Below are 22,580 nucleotides of genomic sequence, written 5' to 3' on the forward strand. Positions count from 1 at the left end.
TTTGATGCTTTCCTCTGCTGGTTAATCAAGGATTGAAAGCTGAGAATATTGACAAATTCTTCTTATCCTGCATGAGTCAAAATATCTTATGTTAATACAACAACAATAGATAATGTTATCATGTGCCTGCTGAAGAAGTTAGAATGAAAAAGTAGGCCTCAAAAACATGAATTTATTTTTAATACAAAATACCTGAAATAAAATTATTATTCAGATTTGGTTATTTATTAACTGTAATATTTAAGCCGTAAGCAGCATGTAGATGAACTAACGTCACAATAAATCAAAAGCAAAATATTGCCAATTCTGGAGATCTGAAATAAAAACAAAAATAAAAGCTTAAAAAACTCAGCAGGCCAGGCAGCATCTCTGGATAGAAAGAGAGTTAATATTTTAAGCCAATGAGCATTCATGACTAAAAACTCAGTTCCGATGCAAGATCTTTGATGTGAAACAGTAACATTGATTCTCTCCACAGGCACTGCCTGATCACTGTAAATCAGTGTTTAAAATAGAACTATTAAAAAAGGTATTAAAATAAATTATAAACCTCAAATCAGAGCTCTGAACAGATTATCTGGTTATTTTACGCACTGCATGCAGGATCTTGTTATGTGCAAACTGGCAACGTATTTCCAACATTACCATAGTGACTCAACTTTAAAAGTACTCAAGTACTTTGAAATGCCCTAGGTTTTGAAAATCACTACGTAAATGCAAATCCCTATACTTTCAAACCTGATCTCTCTATTTCTGGGTTTAAAAAAGTTAATGTGGAAGCATGACAGGAATCCGCACCCGTTTTTCAGTACATTCACATTCCTCTTTTCTAGGGCGGCCTGAATGTGTTTCAGTTGTTGAGCTTTCCTTTTCTTGGCACACAGTACAACAGGCTAGAAGGCCTTTTTTTCGACACTGAACACAAGATAAAACAAGCTGACAGCAATAAGAGGTACTGCAGAGTCTGTATTCATCCCATGGGACACCACAATAGCTGCATTCTGGAGAAGAAAATCACAGGATTAGTTTCATAAGCATTAGAACTACAAACATGTTAAATACAATTACAGACACAAATTGAAGGACCAACGAATATGCCGATAATTCCATGTATGGATACTTTTGTTATTAATAGTTATGAGCCTGAAATTGAATGACTTGGAAGATAATGCTAAAGGAGACTGTACAAGAGAATAATTTCTGCTTTGCTGAATTAAGTGAAGCTATGTAGAATTCTGCTCAGTCGGCTGAATCTTTTTGAAGAATGAGACACTCCTAACCAACATCATCAAAAATACATGAATCTGGGTCATTCATTTCATTTACCCTTGATAAAGATCTTGCTGCAAGAAAATTAGGTACCATTTTCAACAATAATGGCTGCTGTTCAAAAGTGATTAATAGCTGTAAGTGTTTGAGGTCCCAGACATAAATTCAGGTTTTTTCATTCCTTACAATCTAAACATTTCCTACTCTACCTCACCTTCTTGAAGGGGAGCAGTGATTTGTTTGATAAATTTTCAGTAAAGTTAGAGGAGGAAATTTAGCTTCTCATTGAAAATGATTAACTGGTCTGGGATATCTGCATCAGTCGTAGAGTGAGATAATCATGGGAGACCTTTATTGTGCTTAGAGGGAGGCATATTCTGAAAGTAATGTGGCATCACAAGAGGCATCATAAGTGTCAATTATTGAAAATCAATTATGATCTTTCAACATAAATCTTGAATGTGGAATTAGCATAAATTGCTGGTTGAAGGTAACTAGAATTGACCATTTGGTGTTGACAATAGGCAAGAGATAGTTTAATGAGATGATATAGGTAGTCTTCAAGGCAAGATATGCTGCACCACATTCACCTGCAGCTTTACAATTTTGAGCATTCATAATGCTAAAATATCAATTTACAACCTTGACAATCCCACATAATAACAAAGGTACCATTTATAAATTATTCCACCTTCTGTTGATTCTACTGTTTATACCAAATGGCCAAATAGGAACAACAGCAGGCCATCATGTTCATTTAGTTAGATCTTCAGATTGACAAATCTCCAGGTTTTTAATTTTCTATGAATCATAACTTGATATCCTAACCTAACAAAAATCTTTGGATCTCAGTTTTGAACATTTCAACTGACTCAATATCCACAACGTTTGTGAAACAGAATTTTAGATTTTCACCACATTTATAGAAAAGTGTTTCTCTAATTTTAATATAGTAACCCCTTGTTGTTGGTTCCCAACATCAATTATTTCAATAAGTCAAGTATGACAATACTTTAACAATTTATCTATACTTGCCTGAAATAATGTCATCATTAGCAAAGATGGCATAACGATTGTCAAAAACAAACAATTTTCCCCTGTAGAAACCACTTGGAAATTGTTCAAGATATTTGTGAATTCCACCCTTGAGCTGGTAAACTTCCTTGCACACAGCCTGAATAACAAACAATAAATACTTAACAAATAAACTGGGAAGATACGCACTGCTCAAGCTCAGTGATGATCATGTAAAATTTGTGTATTAACACAGGAGTTTATTCTGTTTTTGGGGTTGCTTATGAAAAATAGGCTACTTTATCATAGAATTCCTACAGTGTGGAAGCAGGCCATTCAGCCCATCAAGTTCACAATGTCCCTCCAAACAGCATCGTATCCAAACCCACCCTGTCCCTGTAACCCTGCATTTCCTATGGCTAATCCGCCTGCCCTGCACACCCCTGGACATTATGGGCAAATTAGCATGGTCGATCCACCTAACCTGCACATCTTAGGACTGTGGGAGAAAGCAGAGCACCCAGAGGAAATCCACACAGACAAAGGGAGAACATGCAAACTCTACATAGATAGTTGCCCAAAGTCCCTGGCACTGTGAGGCAGTGGTGCTAACCACTGAGCCACTGTGCCATACCACTATACCAAGGTTCTCAAATGGGGTCTACAAAGAAATTCCAAAGGCTTTTAGAAATAATGTGAAATATGATGACTACTTGAAAGCAGCTCCTTAACCAGCAAAATTTGAGAACCAATAGTATACGGCATTAAGCCCAGGGCTCCTGTCTCACCAGCAAGGAGTTGCAGTAAGTGGGGCTCGGGGTTACAGGATCAAGATTACAGCACTAGGCTTCTCGGAGGGCTCAGCATTTCATAGTGAGGTTTGAAGTCTTTACATCCAGTTGAGTCTAAATCCACATTTTCGTTAATGCCAAGCATCCTGAAGTTCCAAATTTGGATTTATTTACCGATAAGGCAATAGCACGAGCAATCATTTACAGGCATATAAAATTCATAAATCGGGCATTAGAGAGCATCCACAGAAGGAAGGTGTTCCAACTTGATGGGTTGTATGAATGTGCCTGAAACTTAGGGACCATAATGTAGATAAATCTCCTTTATTGCATCCACATGCCACAACTAGAACAGGAAAAAAGTAACAGTTAAGTCAACAATGTTACACATTACCCACAAGACAGAGTCTAGTGGAGAATTAAATTACTTTGTCTTAATTAACTTTACCAATAAGGCAAAACTATGCACATATAAACCATCTTGAATTTTGTTATTTTTAATGAAGAACCTTGTGCAAGATTACTTAGAAAGGACCTCTAAAAATACGCATCTTAAAAATGACAGAGCTAATTGCTAGAAAGTACCTTATCAGTACTTGCTCAAATGTAGCTTTTCCTTTAATAGGGAAAACTAATTAATTACCCTTGACTACGGTAATTTAATTCCACATGTGCAGAAATGTTGATTTTGGCATTTTGCCACATCAAATTAATTACACAAGCTTCACATTAATTATTTGCAAGCATTACAAGAAACAATTATCTCACCTTTGACCTTAGATATGCTGAGCCTCGTTCACAGCGGATTCCTCCTGTACAATACATAAGGACCTGCTTGTCCTTGAAACATTCCAAATTTGTATCTATGTAATCTGGAAAGTAGCTGAATTTCCGGATATTAGGCGCAATGCAGTGTTGAAAATTTCCCTGAGCAACACAAATTGCTACAGTTCAACAAACAAATCTCAAGAGTACAAGAACAATAAAATAAGTACGCATTCTGCCATGATTCATTTTTAAAAACAGATGCTCGGATACAGTGCAATATAATTTTTTTATTCATGGGCTGCACACTGCAAGTCAATAAGTGAAAAAAAGTAGTACATTCACAGCACTTACATAGAACATTACAGCGCAGTACAGACCCTTCAGCCCTCAATGTTGCACCGCCCTGCCATACTAATCTGAAGCCCATCCCAACTACATTATTCCATGTACGTCTATTTGCCAGTCCAATGACGACTTAAATGCACTTAAACTTGGCGAATCTACTACCGTTGCAGGCAAAGCATTCCATATCCTTACTACTCTGAGTAAAGTGCATAACATTTATTTTGAATAGGAAGAATGCAGAGTTTACCACCATCTTTGTTATTTATGCACATAAACTAAGAAGCTGTCCAATCATCTCTGTGCTCATTAAAATTATTTTTCTAAGCTGAATGGCTTTGTCCACTTCATGCTGTATAACAACGACCTACCAAACTTAACCAACCCAAGTTATTAATAGATTTTGGCTTCGTTGACAGCACATTTACCTCTGAGTTAGATGACTGAGGTTAAATCTCTTTCCAAGCTTGTAAATATTATGGCAGACGATCCTCCAATCAATATAGAGAAAGTACTTTCTTTCCAAAAAACATTGCAAACAATGCCTTAATAATTGCTTTAAAATAAAACGAATTGTCATGCCAGTGAGTTTTCAGACCAGGTTCATCTTGGTTTTTACTTTTTTGTGGCGTGACAAAAAAAGAGGTGACATGGGTACATTTCCATCCACAGAAGAAATGCTGCAATCTTTCCAGACGTTTTTAACTGGATGGAATGCCAACACATCTTCTCTGGATTGAGTGGGGAGAGTGTCTAAGTCTAGAAGTGGTATTCCAATAGGTTCATTTCAGTCATTTGTGAGGACCCTGCTTCTTTCCTGTGGCTTTGATGTCTGTTTTACCAGTATTTTGGAACTGATAAATTCAAATCTCTCCAATTTGGTGTAGGACAAGTGTGTTATATATTTGAAAAAGGTTAGTGTAAGCCAAGCCCTGAGGCAGGCAACTGTGGACCTGCTGTTCAAGTTCACTCCTCTCTTAATTATCCCACTGCAGTTTGAGACACAAATAAGTTCCATCATTGCCAATAAAATAACGGCAACTGTATGCTTTTGGTGTCTGAGAACTTCTAGCATGCTCCAAAATCTACTTAAACAACTGAAATGACCTGCCCTCTTATCAGATCAATAGGCTCCTGCAGAAGAGTCAGCAATATTTCCACCTATGACTTTTTCCAAAGTGAGAAGTGTTGCATTTTATAGTTCTCAACAGAATAATAATGGAGTGTTAATGACACATGCAATTATTAAAGGGCAATGCAGAAGGATCAAGAGATATGTCATGAAATGTGAATCTCCAGAACTTGCATTGTCAATTTATGCTGCTAAGCTGTTTGCCTCCACAACGGGCATCTCATCCTTGGCCTTCCCATTATCTTAAATGTCATGCTTATACATTTAATACTCATTAAGTCTGCTGCATAACACACTGCTGTTAGAGGTTAACAAGGCACTCATGCTGTTAAAAATTTGGTAATTCATTAAAGCAAAGGCTCTTGTGGCACAGCAGTAATGTTCCTATCTTTGAGCCAGGAGACCCAGATTATAGTTCCACCTGCTCCAAAGCTGAATAATAACATCTCTGAATAGGTTGATTAGAAAGTACCTTGTTAAATCAATGAAATTAACTTGACAGGCCTAGAAAGGGAACAACATAAAATCAACTCAGTCCCTTACATTCATTGAGATTTAATTTTTTTCTCGCCTTTGTCGTCCTTCCCTAATACTTTCTTTACTGATTCAAGTCTAATTCACCATCTTTCTCAATCTTGTTGACAGTTGTTGCCACCGGTCACTAAGTTGGCAGACTCCTTGTCATGATCTTATAATTTTACACAATCATCCCAATTTTTTGAGAAAGCTGCAAGAAGTTGAAGAGACCGCCTCCAGCAGAACATGACATATTACCTTTCAAGTAACTCCTGATTGTGCCTCACTAGTATGAGGTTGAGCTTAGTTTCCTTACTTTGTCATATGTAGTCTTCCTTTGGCATATCTCAATGTTTGCAATTTAAGTGTAGGCAAACTATTTACTGTTAACTATAGGAGAATCAGTCAAGCATAATCCTGAAACACACAAAAAAACACAAATTGCTGGAGAAACTCAAATTGGGCAGCATCTGTGGAGAGATAACAAGAGTTAATGTTTCAAGTCCAGAGACTCTTCTTCAGAATGCTAACTCTGTTTTCTCTCCATAGATGCTGCCAGACCTGCTGAGTTTCTCCACTAACTCTTTTTTTAATATGTTTCAGAATTCCAGCATCTGCAGTTCTTTGCTTTATTTTAAGCATAATCCTGCACTCACCTCAGTACCAATTTCAACAGAAGTTGGATAAAGTATTGCCTTAATTGATTTGCTATACAGAGGTCAATTACAGCATCCCAATCACCTTGTTTGAAATCGGCCAGCTTAGCACAAAGAAGAGAACAAAGCTGAAATCTCAGGTTTATACAGTTCAAGTACAAACTCACCTTACCAAATGAGCCAATGGGATGTTGTACTCCATTTTATCTCAAGTCTACTTGTGGCTACTCAGACTAGCCATGAGAGAAGTGTTGGTACAGATTATATGACCATCATCTGGGCAAGGCACGTTTGAAATGGCAAAAACCACAAAAGGACCAGCCAGATAGAAATTAGACAGTTGTTATGGCGGCATGGTGTGATGGGCGGCATGGTGGCACAGTGGTTAGCACTGCTGCCTCACAGCGCCAGAGACCCGGGTTCAATTCCCGCCTCAGGCGACTGACTGTGTGGAGTTTGCACGTTCTCCCTGTGTCTGCGTGGGTTTCCTCCGGGTGCTCCGGTTTCCTCCCACTGTCCAAAGATGTGCTGGTTAGGTGAATTGGCCATGCTAAAATTGCCCATAGTGTTAGGTAAGGGGTAAATGTAGGGGTATGGGTGGGTTGCGCTTCGGCAGGTCGGTGTGGACTTGTTGGGCCGAAGGGCCTGTTTCCACACTGTAAGTAATCTAATCTAATCTAATTTACCATTTACAGAATCTGTCCAAGTACCAGGCTTATTCAAAAACATTTCACTCCAATGACACATTCTCCAAAGGGTATAATTTTCAGAAGTGTGCAACCATGTCCAGCTCAAAATTAACACTGGCGCGTATGGAAGAGTTATAGAGAAGGCATTTGCTGCTACAAAGATCTGGTTTGACATGGGAATCCAACATAATCAGTCCAAGGTTATTGGTGTAATGAGAAACCTCATAGGATTTCTAAGCAGAATGATGTTTCTTCAGCTGCACTTATTATGATACCCAACATCTGAATTAAACTTGCACTTCTGAACTCAGTAATTGACTACAACATTAAAAAGAAAAATCAGATGGATAAAAACTCACAATTTTACTCTCATAGAAATTCCTGCAATCCAAGAGAATGGTGTCTTTTCGAATCTGGGTATTGTTATACAATGCTTCTAGTTTTCTGTGGAACTCTTCGGGAGTTAAATGAATTCCTACAATACCATTTACAAAACAAAAAAAAATAACATTAAGTTACAGCTGTACGTAACATTCACATTGCTACAACAAGTTCCAATTAAACATTTATTCAGTTATACAAGATTTGTAAAAATGCCAGCAAGATCTAGTTCCCGAGCTAAGTAAAGCCTGTGTTTATTTAAGATCCTGCTCTAATTCCAAACCACTCTGGTACTCAAAACATTATCCTTTTAAGTTAATAATAATAATGACAAATTGTAAATGAATTATAGTGCCATTTATGAACAGATTTTTAGCTAGTCAATGCACCAACAAATAATCCCGATCTGCTCCTTTACTTACCAGCATCTTTATAAGAAATCTTCGCAGGATCTATTCCCATGGGAACAACCTCTTTATAAACTCCAACTCGGAGGTCTTGGAAACAATGGGATCCTCCTGCACTCCGCTTAGCCAAAAATACTTATTTTCAGAATTATTTTGCAGATTTGAAAGTTATGAATAATTTGAATGGTTTTATATATCAATGTAGGCAGTGCAATACATTAAGTTTTGGATTTACTAGAATTGTACAAATTAACATAATAAAGTGATAGAGTCATACAGCATGGAAATAGACTCTTCGGTCCAACTTGTCCGCAACGACCAGACATCCGAATCCAACCGAGCCCAATCTCTCTAAACCCTTCCTATTCATAAACCCATGCAGATGCCTTTTAAATGTTGTAATTGTACCCACTTCCACTGACCGTTCATTCCATACACACACCACTATCTGCGTGGAAAAGTTGCCCCTTCAGTCGCTTTTAAATCTTTCCCCTTTCACCTTAAATTTATGCCCTCTAGTTGTGGACTCCTCTACCCTGGCAAAAAGATCTTGGCTAGTCACCCTATCCATGCCCATGATTTTATAAACCCCTATTAGTTTACTCCTCAGCCTCTGACGCTCCAGGGAAAATAGCCCTAACCTATTCAGGCTCCCCTATAGCTAAAACCTTTCAACCCTGGCAACATCCTTATAAATTTTTTCTGAACCCTTTCAAGATTCACAACATCGTTCTCATAGCAGGGAGACCAGAATCGCATGCAGTACTCCAATAATGGCCTAACCAATGTCCTGTACAGCTGCAACATGACCTCTCAACTCCTATACTCAATGTTCTGACCAATAGAGGCAAGCATACCAAATGCCTTCTTCATGATCCTATCTTACCTGTGACTCTACTTTCAAGGAACTATGAACCTGCACTCCAAGGTCTCTTTGTTCAGCAACACTTCCCAGGACCCTACATATCAACTGTACAAGTGCTGCTCTGGTTTGCCTTACCAAAAAGCAATACCTCACATTTATCTAAATTAAATTCCATCTGCCACTCCTCAACCCATTGGCCCATCAGATCAAGATCCTGTTGTGCTCCGAGCTAATCCACTACACCACCTATTTTGGTATCAATTACCAACTTATTAACTATATCTCCTATGTTCACATCAAAATCATTTGTATAAGTGACGGAAATCAGTGGACCCAGCACCAATCCTTGTAGCGCACCGCTAATCACAGGCCGCCTTTCATCACCACCCTCTGTCTCCTACCTTCTAGCCAATTTTGTATTCAATAGGTTAGCTCCTCCTGGTAACCTTACTAACCAATCTATTATGCAGAAACATGCTGAATAAAATGGTGAATGAGATAAATAATCAGCTTCCAAATGTAATCCAAACTCTTGGTTCAGAAAGTGCCCTCAGTTTACAAACTAAGCACTCCTGCCTAATGATGAATTTGTTTGCAAAATTCAACTGCACAGATACAAAACTGAGTAAAGATGAAGAACAGAAAGCAGACAGCAGTGAAGTTATTTTTCAGACTATGGGGTGTGCACAGTGGTGATTCCTGCAGGTTTCTGTTCATGCACTGCCTTTCAACAGAGACACCTGGATTATCATGAATATAACAGGGATCTACTGGTATAGTTGTAGTATGCCTACCAATGAACATGGAGGCCTGGGTTCAAATCCCACCTTCTCTACAGGTGTGAAATTACATCTCTCAGCAGTTTGATTAAGGAAATATTTAAAACTTTTAAGTTGGCAAAACAATCCATGACATCACAAGCAGAGACGTAGATCAGAAAATCATGGAAAACTTGCAAAACATTTATAAAAAGGAGTACGTGCCCTAAAGCAGGAGAAAGGATACCTTCATTAAAAGCAGCTTTCATGATCTATCTGCACATGCACATTTTTCATTGCAGTTGCAACAAGTGTTAGGATAAAAAAGAAAATTTTGACAGGTGAAAACGTGATATGGTTTGCAACTTTTTGAAAGCACAAGTGAATCAAATAACAGGCGTTAAACAAAAGCTGATAGACTTTAATGCCAATATACTGTATAACAAATCAGTCAGTACAATTAAAAATAGCAGGTCAAAAAAGATAGCTCTAAAGGGAATTTAAAGTTTGGGAGGTTATAATATAGTACAAAGTCTATTAAAACATAAATAAACTGATACCAAACAAATTCCAAACAGAATCATTTTAACACTGCTTCAAGTGCTTTTCCTAATCTGGAGGAAGGCCCTGATGACTATATTTACATTTATTTATAACTCAATGTGCTTTCCTGCAGGATAAAGTTTAAAAGCAACAACTAATTTTGCGCCTGTGCACATCACGTTCCACCTATGGGTGGTAACGGCCACAAACACTGACCTTATAAAACATTGATTGGACTCTAGCTGCAGTACTATAGCTAATTCTAAGTCGATACTGAAGGAATGACGTCAAGATCTTAAACAAGGTGCATAAGGAACTTACAAGAGTGTAAGTGGAGAGAAATATGATATGACATAGAGAAACTGGAAACTGTTGTTCTTACAAGATTGACTTTTAAGAGGGATTTGATAGGCATTCAAAGTCTTGACGATTACTGATAGAATAAATGAGGAACAACTTTCTACTAGTAGAAGGGTCAATAAATAGAGGACACAAGTTAAAGAACTAGAGATCATGAAAGGTTAAAAGGTAAACAATTTTTTTTCAATTGAAGGGAAGTAGGCAGGGGTGTCCACATATGGTATATATTGAAACACAGCTCTTTACAATATATGCTAATAATCTGAATTGAGTGGACATAATTTCATAGCTTGCAAATGACATGAACTTGGGAAAAGTAGGCAACAATAAAAGGAGGATAGAATATTATGCAGTGATTATCTAGAATGCATTGCCTGAAAGGGAGGTAGAACTAAATTCAATATTAACTTTCAAAAGGGAATTGGAAAGGGAAAAAATGTCCTGGAGTATGTGGAAAGGGCAGGCAGTGAGGTAAATTGTATAGTTCCTTCAAAAACCGAGCATGGCATGCCAGGTCAAAACCACTGGGTTGTGTTGTTCTATCATACGACAATCCTTTAATTAAGGAACTATCATACTCAAATGAATAAATTCATAAAAATGCAAACAACTAACTGGGATGTGTTTTTAAAGGGGTGGAATTGCAAAGAAAGGATGTTATATGAACCTTGTATACACTTTGGAATGGTCCGTATTTGAGTTTACACTATGCACTGTTTTGGTCTCTATATTCTAAGAAAGATTTAGAGCAACTATAGAATGTGCAAAAAGATAAAGATAAAACCAGAACTGAAATGTTATCCTCATCAAGAGTGAACAGACTGGAATGTGCTCTCAAGAAAACAGACTAATGGGGGTGATCTGGCAGGTATGCTTCAGATTTTGAAATGATTTGGCAGGGTAAATATCAAAAGATGTTTCCACTTATGGTAGAGATAAAAGAGCCACAAATAAGATGGTTATGAACAAATCTAATACAGAATTCAGGAGAAAGTGGGACTAATCTGTTAGCCCAATGCTGGATGCTTTCAGCGCCATTTGTGATTCCTCTATGTTCAAATGCAACAAGATCTAGATAATGTCCAGGCTTGGACTGACAAGTGGCAAATAACATTTGTACCATACAAATGCAAGGTAATGACCATCTCCAATAAGAGACAATCTAAACATCGTCTCTTGACATTCGATGGGGTTACAATTTATTGTTGCTGGGTTAAATTCCTGGAACTCCCTCCCTAAGGGCTTTCTGGGTCAACCTACAGTAGGTAGACTGTAGCAGATCAAGAAGGCAGCTCACCCACACATTCTCAAGAGCAACTATAATAAACGCTTGCCAGCCAGCAAAGCCCACGTCCATAAGTTGATTAAAAAATGCCAAAGAATAATTGAGCATGGACATACTTAAAGGCAAAATAATCAATAAAGAAAGCAATCCTGACAAGATTGAACAGTGGGTCCCATGGAATTTTAACAAAGAATGAACAGTGCAGACACAGATATTTTATTCTAACTAATCTACATAAACATTCATACAAATGTACATGCAGATTTCTATATTGCTCAATATGCACATGTAATAATCACATTGAACATATAAATTGTAAATTGAGGCATTTAAATGACTAAAAGCCTTGCGCAAATGGATTATTTCTGTCTGACCCCTGTCCCACTGTGCACTCTCGTCCACCATAACGTTCCCTCCTAGGTTTGAACCTGAACATGTTGCAAATGCTAATAGACACAAATGTAAAGAAAACATATGCAGGGAAATAAGCATTTTATTTTGTATCACACAGGAATAGCAACAATTTACAGGTCAGATACTGGATAGAGTCATAGAGATGTACAGCATGGAAACAGGTCCTTTGGTTCTTGCCAACCAGGTATCCTAATCTAGTCCCATTTGCCAGCACCCGACCCATATCCCACCAAACCCTTCCTATACATATACCCATCCAGATGCCTTTTAAATGTTGTAATTGTACCAGCCTCCACCACTTCATCTGGCAGCTCATTCTATACATGCACCACACTGTATGTGAAGAAGTTGCCCCTTAGGTCCTTTTTAAATCTTCCTCGTCTGACCTTAAACGTATGCATGGAGTAAAGTACCATGAAGGCCCAACTTTACTTTTGTTTCATGCTTTAATATCAATCTCACAAGGCCCTCTATTGATCCAAAATTAGCACGTCATTTCCCGCAAGTCTTCCTTATTATACTTCATGGGTCTATGTTCACTGGAAAATGGTCAAAAACACCCTCAGAAATTTCAATGAGGACCAGCAAAGAAGCTTTCATTTAGTTATCCAGGATCAATTAAACACAAGTCCCAGAAAGGACCCAGAGCACCCCAAGCCTCATTTTTTTCTTATTTAATCACTGATAGCATTTTGTTAGCTCAAATTCCATCGAAAACAAATTAGAATTGTTCAATGGTTTCACTTCTGCTTTGGCAGACTGATACATATAACATTGCTTCTTTATCTTGTAAAAGTATTCCTAAATTTGGCCTTTTTATACTGGTTGCTTGAATACTGCAAGTTCAGGAAGTACTTCAGTCATGCTTCCTACAGCCTGGTCAGAATTATGGCAGACAGTTTCAATCCAACGATGTACTGTTACATCTAACTTCAATTTTCTACATTTGTTTTTCACAACAACCTTCAATGTTGCACTTCCTACAAGGGCCTACTGGAGATCCAATATATCCACTGGCTCCCTTTTTATCTACAAAAGTTACTTTTTCAAATAACTCCGGTAAATTAGTTAAACTGATATCCCTCTGATGAAATCATGTTGGCTCTGCCTATTTGTTCGCTCCTCAAAGGACTCTAAATAAATTTGTCAGACATGATTTCCTCTTCATGAATCAACTCTACTAGATTAGATTATACATTTCTAAATGATCTGTTATTTTATCCTTTATAATTATTTCCAAAGGAAAATGTTAAGCTCAATGTAGTTCCATTTTTTGGTCTCTCCCTTTTTCAATAATTGTGCTACTTTGGTGTTTGCCAATCCTCTGGAGCTTTTCCAGAATCTAAGTTTTCCCAGTACATTTTCTCTAGAAATAGCTGGTGTGCTTATTTGTTCCTTCAGCACTTTCGTCTCTTGATTAATAACACTCCAAAACACAAAATAATGTTCTCTACTGTGAAGATTGATGCAAAGTACTTATTCAACCCCTTTGCCATTTCCTGGTTCCCCATTATTATTTCTCCAGTGTCATTCTCTAAGGGGCCTATGATCACTTTCACTTCTCTCTTCGTTTTTACATATTTAAGAAGCTCTTTCTTTCCATTTTTATATTACTTGTAAGCTTATCCTCAAAGTTGATTTTCTCCCTCTTTCTTTTTGGTCATTTTTTTGTTGTTTTTTTAAAAGAACTTTCACAATCATCTGGCTTACTATTAATCTTGGTCAAACTTTTTTAAATTTCAATCTTTAACCACTCTGGTTAACCATGATTGACATATTCCTTCCCGCGAATCTGCTTCCTTACTGAGATCTATCTTCACTGTGAGCCATGAACTATTTTCTTAAACATCTGCCATTGTATCTCAAGCACCTTTGCTGCTAAACTCCTTCTCCAATCCAGTACAGCCGGTTCTGCTCTCATTCCCTCATAATTACGCTTACTTAAGCTTAACGCAGTTGTTTCCAACCGAAGATCCCTCTCTCAAACTAAATGCTGAATTCTGCCATGTTATGGTCAATGTTTACTTGGATATCATTACTAAACCTACTTCATAACGTATTAGCAATCCAAAATAACCTGGTCACTGCTTGCATCCATAACATATTGTTCTAGGAAAATGCCCCAAATACACTATGAATAGTTCCTTTCGGCTACCTTTGCCAATTTGATTTTCCAAATCTACATGAGGAATAAAGTCACCCTGATTAATATATTGTCTTTTTTAAATGGCGTCATTATCTTTAAGCTAATGAAGATTACAGAACAACTTCTGTTAGGGGATCTACAGACTACACTTACTTGCATCTTCCCCTTATTATTTCGTATCCCCACCCATACAGATTCTATATCAGCCAATTCTAGATTATTTGTTATCATATTTATTCCATCGCTTACTAACAAAACTACCCCACCACCCGTTCCTTCCTGCCCACCTTTGTAAAAGTAACATTCCCATGTATATTCAGTTCCCTGTTTTGATCTCCTCACAACCAAGTCTGCATAGAGACTAGAAAATCATATTCATGAGCCCTCTTTATGCAGTTATTTCATATATTACATGCATTTAAGTAAAGAACATTAATTTTGCCTTTTTATAATTTCTTCCCCTTTTGATCTTGGGAAGTTAAGGACAGCTAAAAAGCAAAAGACAAAGCATACGACATGGTGAAAATTAGTGGGTAGCCAGAAGATTCAGAAGCCTTTAAAAGGCAGCAAAGGATAAGTGAAAAAGCAGTAAAGGCAGGGGAAAAGAGAAAATATCAGGGTAAGCTATCTCGTAATATAAAAGAACACTGCAAGAGTTTTTTTAGATATCTAAAAGGCAAGAGTGGACATTGGACTGCTGGAAAATGAGGCTGGAGTAGTAGTAATGGGGAATAAAGGAATGGCGAGGCACTAAGTAGGTAGTTTACATTAGTTTTCACAGTGGCAGCATACCAGAGTTGGGGCAAAGGTGAGCATAGCGGTCATCACTAAGGAGAAAGTGATGCTGAGAGATCTGAAGGTGGATAAATCACCTGGACCAGATGGGCTACATCCAGAGTACTGAAAAAGATAGCTAAGAGGCACTGTTAGGGTTCTTTCAGGAATCACTGGAGTCAGAGAGGATCTCAAAAGACTAGAAAACAGTTAACTAACATACACTTTAAGAAGGGAGGGAGGCACAGGACAGGAAACTATTGGCCAGTTAGCCTGAACTCGGTTTTTGTTGATTTGAATCTATTATTAAGGCTGAGATTGTGGAGTACTTGGAGTGAATGATAAAATAGGGAAGGTCATGCCTGACAAGTCTGTTAAAATTCTTTGAAGAATTAGTGAGCAAGTTAGACAAAGGAGAGTCAGTGAATATGATCTATTTGAATTTTCAGAAGGCCTTTGACAAGGTGTCACACAGGGGGCTGCTAACTAAGATAAGAACCCATAGTATTATGGGTAGGATAAAAGATTGGGAAACTGCCAGAAGGCAGAATGGCGATGAAAGGCTCTTTTTCAGGATGGCAGCTGGTGGTTAGTGGAGTTCCACTGAGGTCAGTATTGGGACTGCAACTATTCATGTTGTACATTAATGATCTTCCACAAAGGAACTGATGGCACTGTTGCTAAGTTTGCAAATAACAAAGGTAGGTAGAGGGATAGGTAGTGTAGAGGAAGTGGGGAGGCTGCAAAAAGACTTAGACTTGTTAGGAGAGTGGGAAAAGAAGTGGCAGTTGGAATACAATGTGGGAAAGTGAGCGTTTATGTACTCTGGTAGGAAGAGAGGCACAGATTATTTTTTGAATGTGAAAAGGCTGAAGGCCAAAGGGATTCTGAAGTCCTAGTTCAGAATTCTCTTAAGATTAACATGCAGGTTCAGTTGGGGTTAGGAAGGTAAATGCAATGTTAACATTCATGTCAAGGAGGCCAAAATACAAAACCAAAGATGTCCTGCTGAAATTGTAGAAGGTCCTGGTCAGACCACATTTGGAATATTGAGTACAGTTTTGGTGCTCAGATCTGAGGAAGATGTGCTAGCACTGGAAGTCATACAGAAATTATCCCAGGGATGAAGAGCTTGTCATGTGAGGAACGATGGAGGTCTCTGGGTGTGTACTCTGTGTTTAGACGGAAAGAGGGCCAGGGGTATACTATTGAAACTTATAGAATACTAAGCGGCCGAGTTGGAGTGGACATTTTCACTAGTGGGTGATACTAGGACTTGAGCCTCAGAGTGAAGGAACAACTCTTTAGAACTGAGATGGGGATAAATTTCTTTAGTCAGAGTGAGGTTAATTAATCTGTGGAACTCAATGCTGCAGAAGGCTGTAGAGGCCATGTCATTGAAGATATTTAAGACAGCGATTGATAGGTTCTTGATTTGGATGGGAATCGAGATTTATGGGGAGAAGGCAAGATAATGGGCAGGGACAAAAGCTGATGGGTCAGAGATTACACAAAGATAAGGAGATTATCACTTCTTAAATTTAATTTAATGTAACCACTTTTGACAATTTTTTCTCTGCACTGTTTATAATGTGCCATAGAATCAGTCCTGCCTTTACCTTAAAGTCCTCTGCAGACATAGATTGAAATTGTGGATGGGAAAGCATTGCTTCAATGTACTGCTCAGTTGCTCTCTTGCATCCACCAACTGTTCCATTAATGCCCTCTTTGGAAATACGGACCTGAAAGAAACACTGCCAATGAGCTAAATGATTCAACACACACCCATTGTAAACTATTGGTTTGCCTTCTACAAGCAGAATAACTCATTTTTTGAAGAGACTTTGCTCTAATTTCCTTGGAACCATCTTGTATATTAACACTGCTATAGTGAAAAAGCCAGTGAACTACTACCAGCAATCTGGGTGGCACAGTGGCTGTGGTTAGCACTGCTGCCTCACAGCACCAGGGACTGTGTTTGATTCCAGCCTTGGGTGACTGTGTGTGGAGTTTGCACGTTTTCCTTGTGTCTGCATGTGTTTCGTCCCACAGTCCAAAGATGTGCAGGTTAGGTGCATTCACCATGGTAAATTGTCCGTTGTGTCCAGGGATGTGTAGACTATGTGGATTCGCCATGGTAAATGTGGGGTTATGGGGATAGGCTGGGGGCTTACTCTGGATGTGATGCTTTGAGGATTGGTGTTGACTCAATGGGCCAAATGTCGAGTGTGTGGTGCAGGAGAAGCACAGCAGGTCAGGCAGCATCCGAGGAGCAGGAGAATCGACGTTTTGGGGGCAAGCCCTTCATCAGGAGTGAGACTTGTGAGCTGGGGGGGGGGGCGGAGCTGATGAAGGGCTTATACCTGAAACGTCGATTCCCCTGCTCCTCAGATGCTGCCTGACCTGTTCTGTTTTTCCAGCATCGTACTCTCAATTCTGATTTTCAGAATGTGCAGTCCTCACTTTCTCCTCCTCAATGGGCCAAATGGCCTCTTTCCGCACTGGAGAGGTTCTATGCTTTTATGATCTTCATGGTAAATTGACAATCACTGAAACCTAGATATTCGGCAATACTTTGAAAACTTACTCAATTCCTTGGACGGCATAATTATTTTCTTTCCCCAGATATCAGAGGCAAGCACAGAAAAATTCAGTGCAAGTTGAGGATACCAAAAGTAAAACAAGAACACAGAAGGAATCTCTCCCCTACCTTGCCTGTTAAGTGCAACTGATGACAAAGGGCTTTTTGCCAGGTGCAGATCAGTTGTGGTTCCTCGATATCACAATATGAGTAATATAACAGCACTTCGCCTGCTACACTAGTGGAAAAAAAATTAACACCTGTTAAATCCAATAATCAAAACTACAGCAAAGTCTTTTTCTTTACAAGGAGGAATTACAATATAAAAGATAAGCCAATGTAGATCTTTTTTAAAAAGAACAAGCTTAATTAGCTTTATAGCAGCTTAAAAAAAGCTATAAATAAACATTTGGCAGATATTCCCTATTGCACAATAGGAATTTATTGGCTAGAAGTAAATAAAAATTCTAATTGCAACCCCTCTCTGCAGTGGCACTAATTTTGAGGAAGAGTCCACATTCACTGATAAGATTCTGCTGCCTCCCAGGAGGTTATTTTGAACATGATGCCCTGAAAATTCATATTCAGTAGGCTATTCAAATATTGGACCACTGCATTTGAGCCATATCCTGGGCTGGTCTACATCATCAACAGGTGTCACCACATAAATGACCAACAACCACCTTGGTTGATATTTTGTCCACATGGGCTAAATCCAGTTTTAGTCCCTTCTCCTTTCTCACTCCAGTTAACACTGTTGATTCAGTACACATCAGGGATGAACCTGGAGCTGAAACTCTCATTACCTGTCGACACCGTGAAGCACCCACAAGGCAGGGAGTATTGTGGATAGCACGTATAAAGAGGTGGTCGCACCACAGGCAGGAAGGGAATGGGTGATCACCAGACAGAACAAGAGAGATAGGCAGGTAGTACTCAAATCTCCCGTTCCATTCTCCTGCAAAGGAGATACACCATTTTGGATACCATTAAGGTGAATGACCTCTCAAGGGAAAGCAGCAGCTGCCAAACTTGTTGCACCATGGTTGGTTCTGCTGCAGAAGGGTAAAAGGTGTGCCAGGGTAATACTTATAGAGACTCAATTGTAAGGGGAATAGACAGGAACTTCTGTGGCCACAAAGGAGATTCCAGATGGTATGTTGCCTTCCTGGTGCTAGGGTTATGTATGTCTTGGAGCAGGTACAGGACATTTGTGAAAGGGTGACATGTGCTAGTCAGGAGTGGAAATGACAGGATAAATGGGATGAATACATGGCTGAAAAGATAGTGTAAGGGAGAGGGTTTCAGGTGCGTGAGGAATTAGGACCAGTTCTGGGGAAGGTGGGATCTGTATAAATTGGACGGATTACATCTGGGCAGGACTGGGACTGATTTTTTTTGGGGGGGTGGGGGGCGGGGAGGAGGGTTGGATTGGCTAGAGCGGATGGGGAGGGTTAAAGTAATATGCTAGGGGAATGGGAACCTATATGAGGAGTCAGAGAAGGAGGGAGCAAGGACAAAATCAAATGATACAAAAAGGGAATAAGAAAACTGGTAGGCAGAGAAACCAAGGACAAGATTCAAAAGAGAAAAAGTATTGGGAGCGAGACAAACAATGCTAAAAAGATAAACTTAAAGGCTTTGTGCCTTAATGCATGGTGCATTTGCAATAGAATGGATGAACTAATCATGCAGGTAGATGTAAATGGATATAATATAATTGGGATGAAGGAGACATGGCTGCAGAGTGACCAGGGATGGGAACTGAATGTTCCAGGATATTTAGTATTTAGGAAGGACAGACAAAACGGAAAGTGGCATTGCTGGTTAAAGAGGAAATTAAACAATAGTGAGAAAGGATATTAGCTCTAACAATGTAGAGTCTGTATGGGTAGAGCTGAGAAATACCAAGGGGCAAAAAACATTAGTGGGGGTCATTCAAAGAACACATGAGGGAACTGCAACAACTGTTTAGACCCCAAACTGCAGTAATGTTGAGAATGCCATTAAACAGGAAATTAGAGATGTGTATCGGAGATCATGGGTGATTTTAATCTGCACATAGATTAGACAAATCAAATTAACCACAATGCCGTGGAGGAGGAATTCCTGGAGCGTATACAGGATGGTTTTCTTGACCAATATGTGGAGGAACCAACGAGAAAGCATGCCATCTTAGACTGGGTACTGTGTAATGAGAAGGAAATCATTGCCGATCTAGCTGTGCAAGATCCCTAGGGGACAAGCAACCATAACATGGTAGAATTTTTTATCAAGGTGGAGTATGAGGTAGTTGATTCAGAGACTAGGGTGCTGAATCTTAATAAAGGAAACTATGAAGATATGAGGCATGAGTTGGCCTTGATAGATTGGGAAGAGATATTTAAAGGGATGACAGTGGACAGGCAAAAGCAAACATTCAAAGAACACATGAGGGAACTGCAACAACTGTTTATTCCTGTTTGGCACAAGAGGAAAAGGGTAAGAGGACCAATCTATGGCTTACAAAGGAAATTAGAGATAGTATCCGATGCAACGAAGAAGCATATAGCTTGGTCTGAGGACTGGAAGCAATTTAGAATTCAGCAACGAAGGACCAAGGAATTGATTAAGGGGAAAATATAATACGAAAGTAAGATGGCATGGAACATAACGCTACGAGCTTTTATAGGTACGTGAAGAGAAAGAGATTGGTAAAGACAAATGTAAGTCCCCTACAGCCAGAATTGGGGGAAGCATATAATAGGGGATAAAGAGCAACTGAATACATACTGTGGTTCTATGTTCACAGAAGAGGTCAAATCAGCTACCAGAAAAAGTGGAGAATGCAAATTTTAGTGAGAGGGAAGAACTGAGGGAGATCAATATTAGTAGCGTAATGGTGCTGGGAAATTTGATGGGATTGAAAGAGATAAATCCCTAGGTCCTGATTATCTACAGCTGAAAATGTGTTGCTGGAAAAGCGCAGCAGGTCAGGCAGCATCCAAGGAGCAAGAGAATCAACGTTTTGGGCATGAGCCCTTCTTCAGGAATGAGGAAAGTGTGTCCAGCAGGCTAAGATAAAAGGTAGGGAGGAGGGACTTGGGGGAGGGGCGTTGGAAATGCGATAGGTGGAAGGAGGTCAAGGTGAGGGTGATAGGCCGGAGTGGGGGTGGGGGCGGAGAGGTCGGAAAGAAGATTGCAGGTCAAGAAGGTGGTGCTGAGTCCGAGGGTTGGGACTGAGACAAGGTGGGGGGAGGGGAAATGAGGAAACTGGAGAAATCTGAGTTCATCCCTTGTGGTTGGAGGGTGCCTAGGCGGAAGATGAGGCTCTCTTCCTCCAACTGTTGTGTTGCCATGGTCTGGCGATGGAGGAGTCCAAGGACCTGCATGTCCTTGGTGGAGTGGGAGGGGGAGTTGAAATGTTGAGCCACGGGGTGGTTGGGTTGGTTGGTCCGGGTGTCCCAGAGGTGTTCTCTGAAATGTTCCGCAAGTAGGCGACCAGTCTCCCCAATATAGAGGAGGCCACATCGTGTGCAGCGGATGCAATAAATGATGTGTGTGGAGGTGCAGGTGAATTTGTGGCAGCTATGGAAGGATCCCTTGGGGCCTTGGAGGGAAGTAAGGGGAGAGATGTGGGCGCAAGTTTTGCATTTCTTGCAGTTGCAGGGGAAGGTGCCGGGAGTGGAGGTTGGGTTGGTGGGGGGGTGTGGACCTGACGAGGGAGTCACGGAGGGAGTGGTCTTTTCGGAACACTGATAGGGGAGGGGAGGGAAATATATCCCTGGTGATGGGGTCTGTTTGGAGGTGGCGGAAATGACGACGGATGATATGATGTATATGGAGGTTGGTGGGGTGGTAGGTGAGGACCAGTGGGGTTCTGTCCTGGTGGCGATTGGAGGGGCGGGGCTCAAGGGCGGAGGAGCGGGAAGTGGAGGAAATGCGGTGGAGGGCATCGTCGACCACGTCTGGGGGGAAATTGCGGTCTTTGAAGAAGGAGGCCATCTGGGTTGTACGGTATTGGAACTGGTCCTCCTGGGAGCAGATGCGGCGGAGACGAAGGAATTGGGAATACGGGATGGCATTTTTACAGGGGGCAGGGTGGGAGGAAGTGTAGTCTAGGTAGCTGTGGGAGTCGGTCGGTTTATAGTAAATGTCCGTGTTGATTCGGTCACCCGAGATAGAAATGGAAAGGTCTAGGAACGGGAGGGAGGAGTCTGAGACGGTCCAGGTGAATTTGAGGTCGGGGCGGAAGGTGTTGGTAAAGTGGATGAACTGTTCAACCTCCTTGAGGGAGCACGAGGCAACGCCGATACAGTCATCGATGTAGCGGAAGAAAAGGTGGGGGGTGGTGCCAGTGTAGCTGCGGAAGATGGACTGTTCCACATATCCTACGAAGAGGCAGGCATAGCTTGGGCCCATGCAGGTGCCCACGGCTACTCCTTTGGTTTGGAGGAAGTGGGAGGATTGGAAAGAGAAGTTGTTCAGGGTGAGGACCAGTTCAGTCAGTCGAAGGAGGGTGTCAGTGGAAGGGTACTGGTTGGTAAAGCAGGAAAGGAAGAAGCGGAGGGCTTTGAGTCCTTCGTGATGGAGGATGGAGGTGTACAGGGACTGGATGTCGTTGAGGACCGGGGAAGCGAAAATCATGGAGGAGGTGGAGGGCGTAGGTGGTGTCCTGAACGTAGGTGGGGAGTTCTTGGACTAAGGGGGACAGGACCGTGTCGAGGTATGCAGAGATGAGTTCGATGGGGCAGGAGCAGGCTGAGACAATGGGTCGGCCGGGGCAGTCAGGTTTGTGGATTTTGGGCAGGAGGTAGAAACGGGCGGTGCGGGGTTGTGGGACTATGAGGTTGTGGGACTATGAGGCGGTGGATGGGAGATCCCCTGAGGTGATGAGGTTATGAATGGTC

The 22,580-nt window shown here is 40.3% G+C and overlaps 1 protein-coding gene across 3 annotated transcripts in view; it reads right to left on the minus strand.

Moving 5' to 3' along the window:
- Positions 1 to 152: 152 nt before the first annotated feature.
- Positions 153 to 22,580, minus strand: part of tstd2 (thiosulfate sulfurtransferase like domain containing 2) — a 30,951-nt gene continuing 8,523 nt past the window's right edge. For 2 of the 3 annotated variants that reach the window (XM_043719229.2, XM_043719219.2), the window contains 7 exons: positions 17,821 to 17,929; positions 16,730 to 16,852; positions 7,981 to 8,086; positions 7,537 to 7,652; positions 3,843 to 4,001; positions 2,305 to 2,443; positions 153 to 1,001 (listed from right to left, as the gene is read on the minus strand). In XM_043719229.2, coding sequence (XP_043575164.1) covers positions 769 to 1,001; positions 2,305 to 2,443; positions 3,843 to 4,001; positions 7,537 to 7,652; positions 7,981 to 8,086; positions 16,730 to 16,852; positions 17,821 to 17,929 — 985 coding nt within the window. In that variant the 3' untranslated portion in view covers positions 153 to 768. The remainder of the gene's footprint in view (positions 1,002 to 2,304; positions 2,444 to 3,842; positions 4,002 to 7,536; positions 7,653 to 7,980; positions 8,087 to 16,729; positions 16,853 to 17,820; positions 17,930 to 22,580) is intronic. The other variant, XM_043719239.2, reaches the window with a different exon arrangement.

The sequence above is a fragment of the Chiloscyllium plagiosum genome, unplaced genomic scaffold (genome assembly GCF_037043375.1).
Source record: "Chiloscyllium plagiosum isolate Xiang-an unplaced genomic scaffold, Cpla_swu_hap1 HiC_scaffold_2, whole genome shotgun sequence".
Taxonomy (NCBI): Eukaryota; Metazoa; Chordata; class Chondrichthyes; order Orectolobiformes; family Hemiscylliidae; genus Chiloscyllium; species Chiloscyllium plagiosum.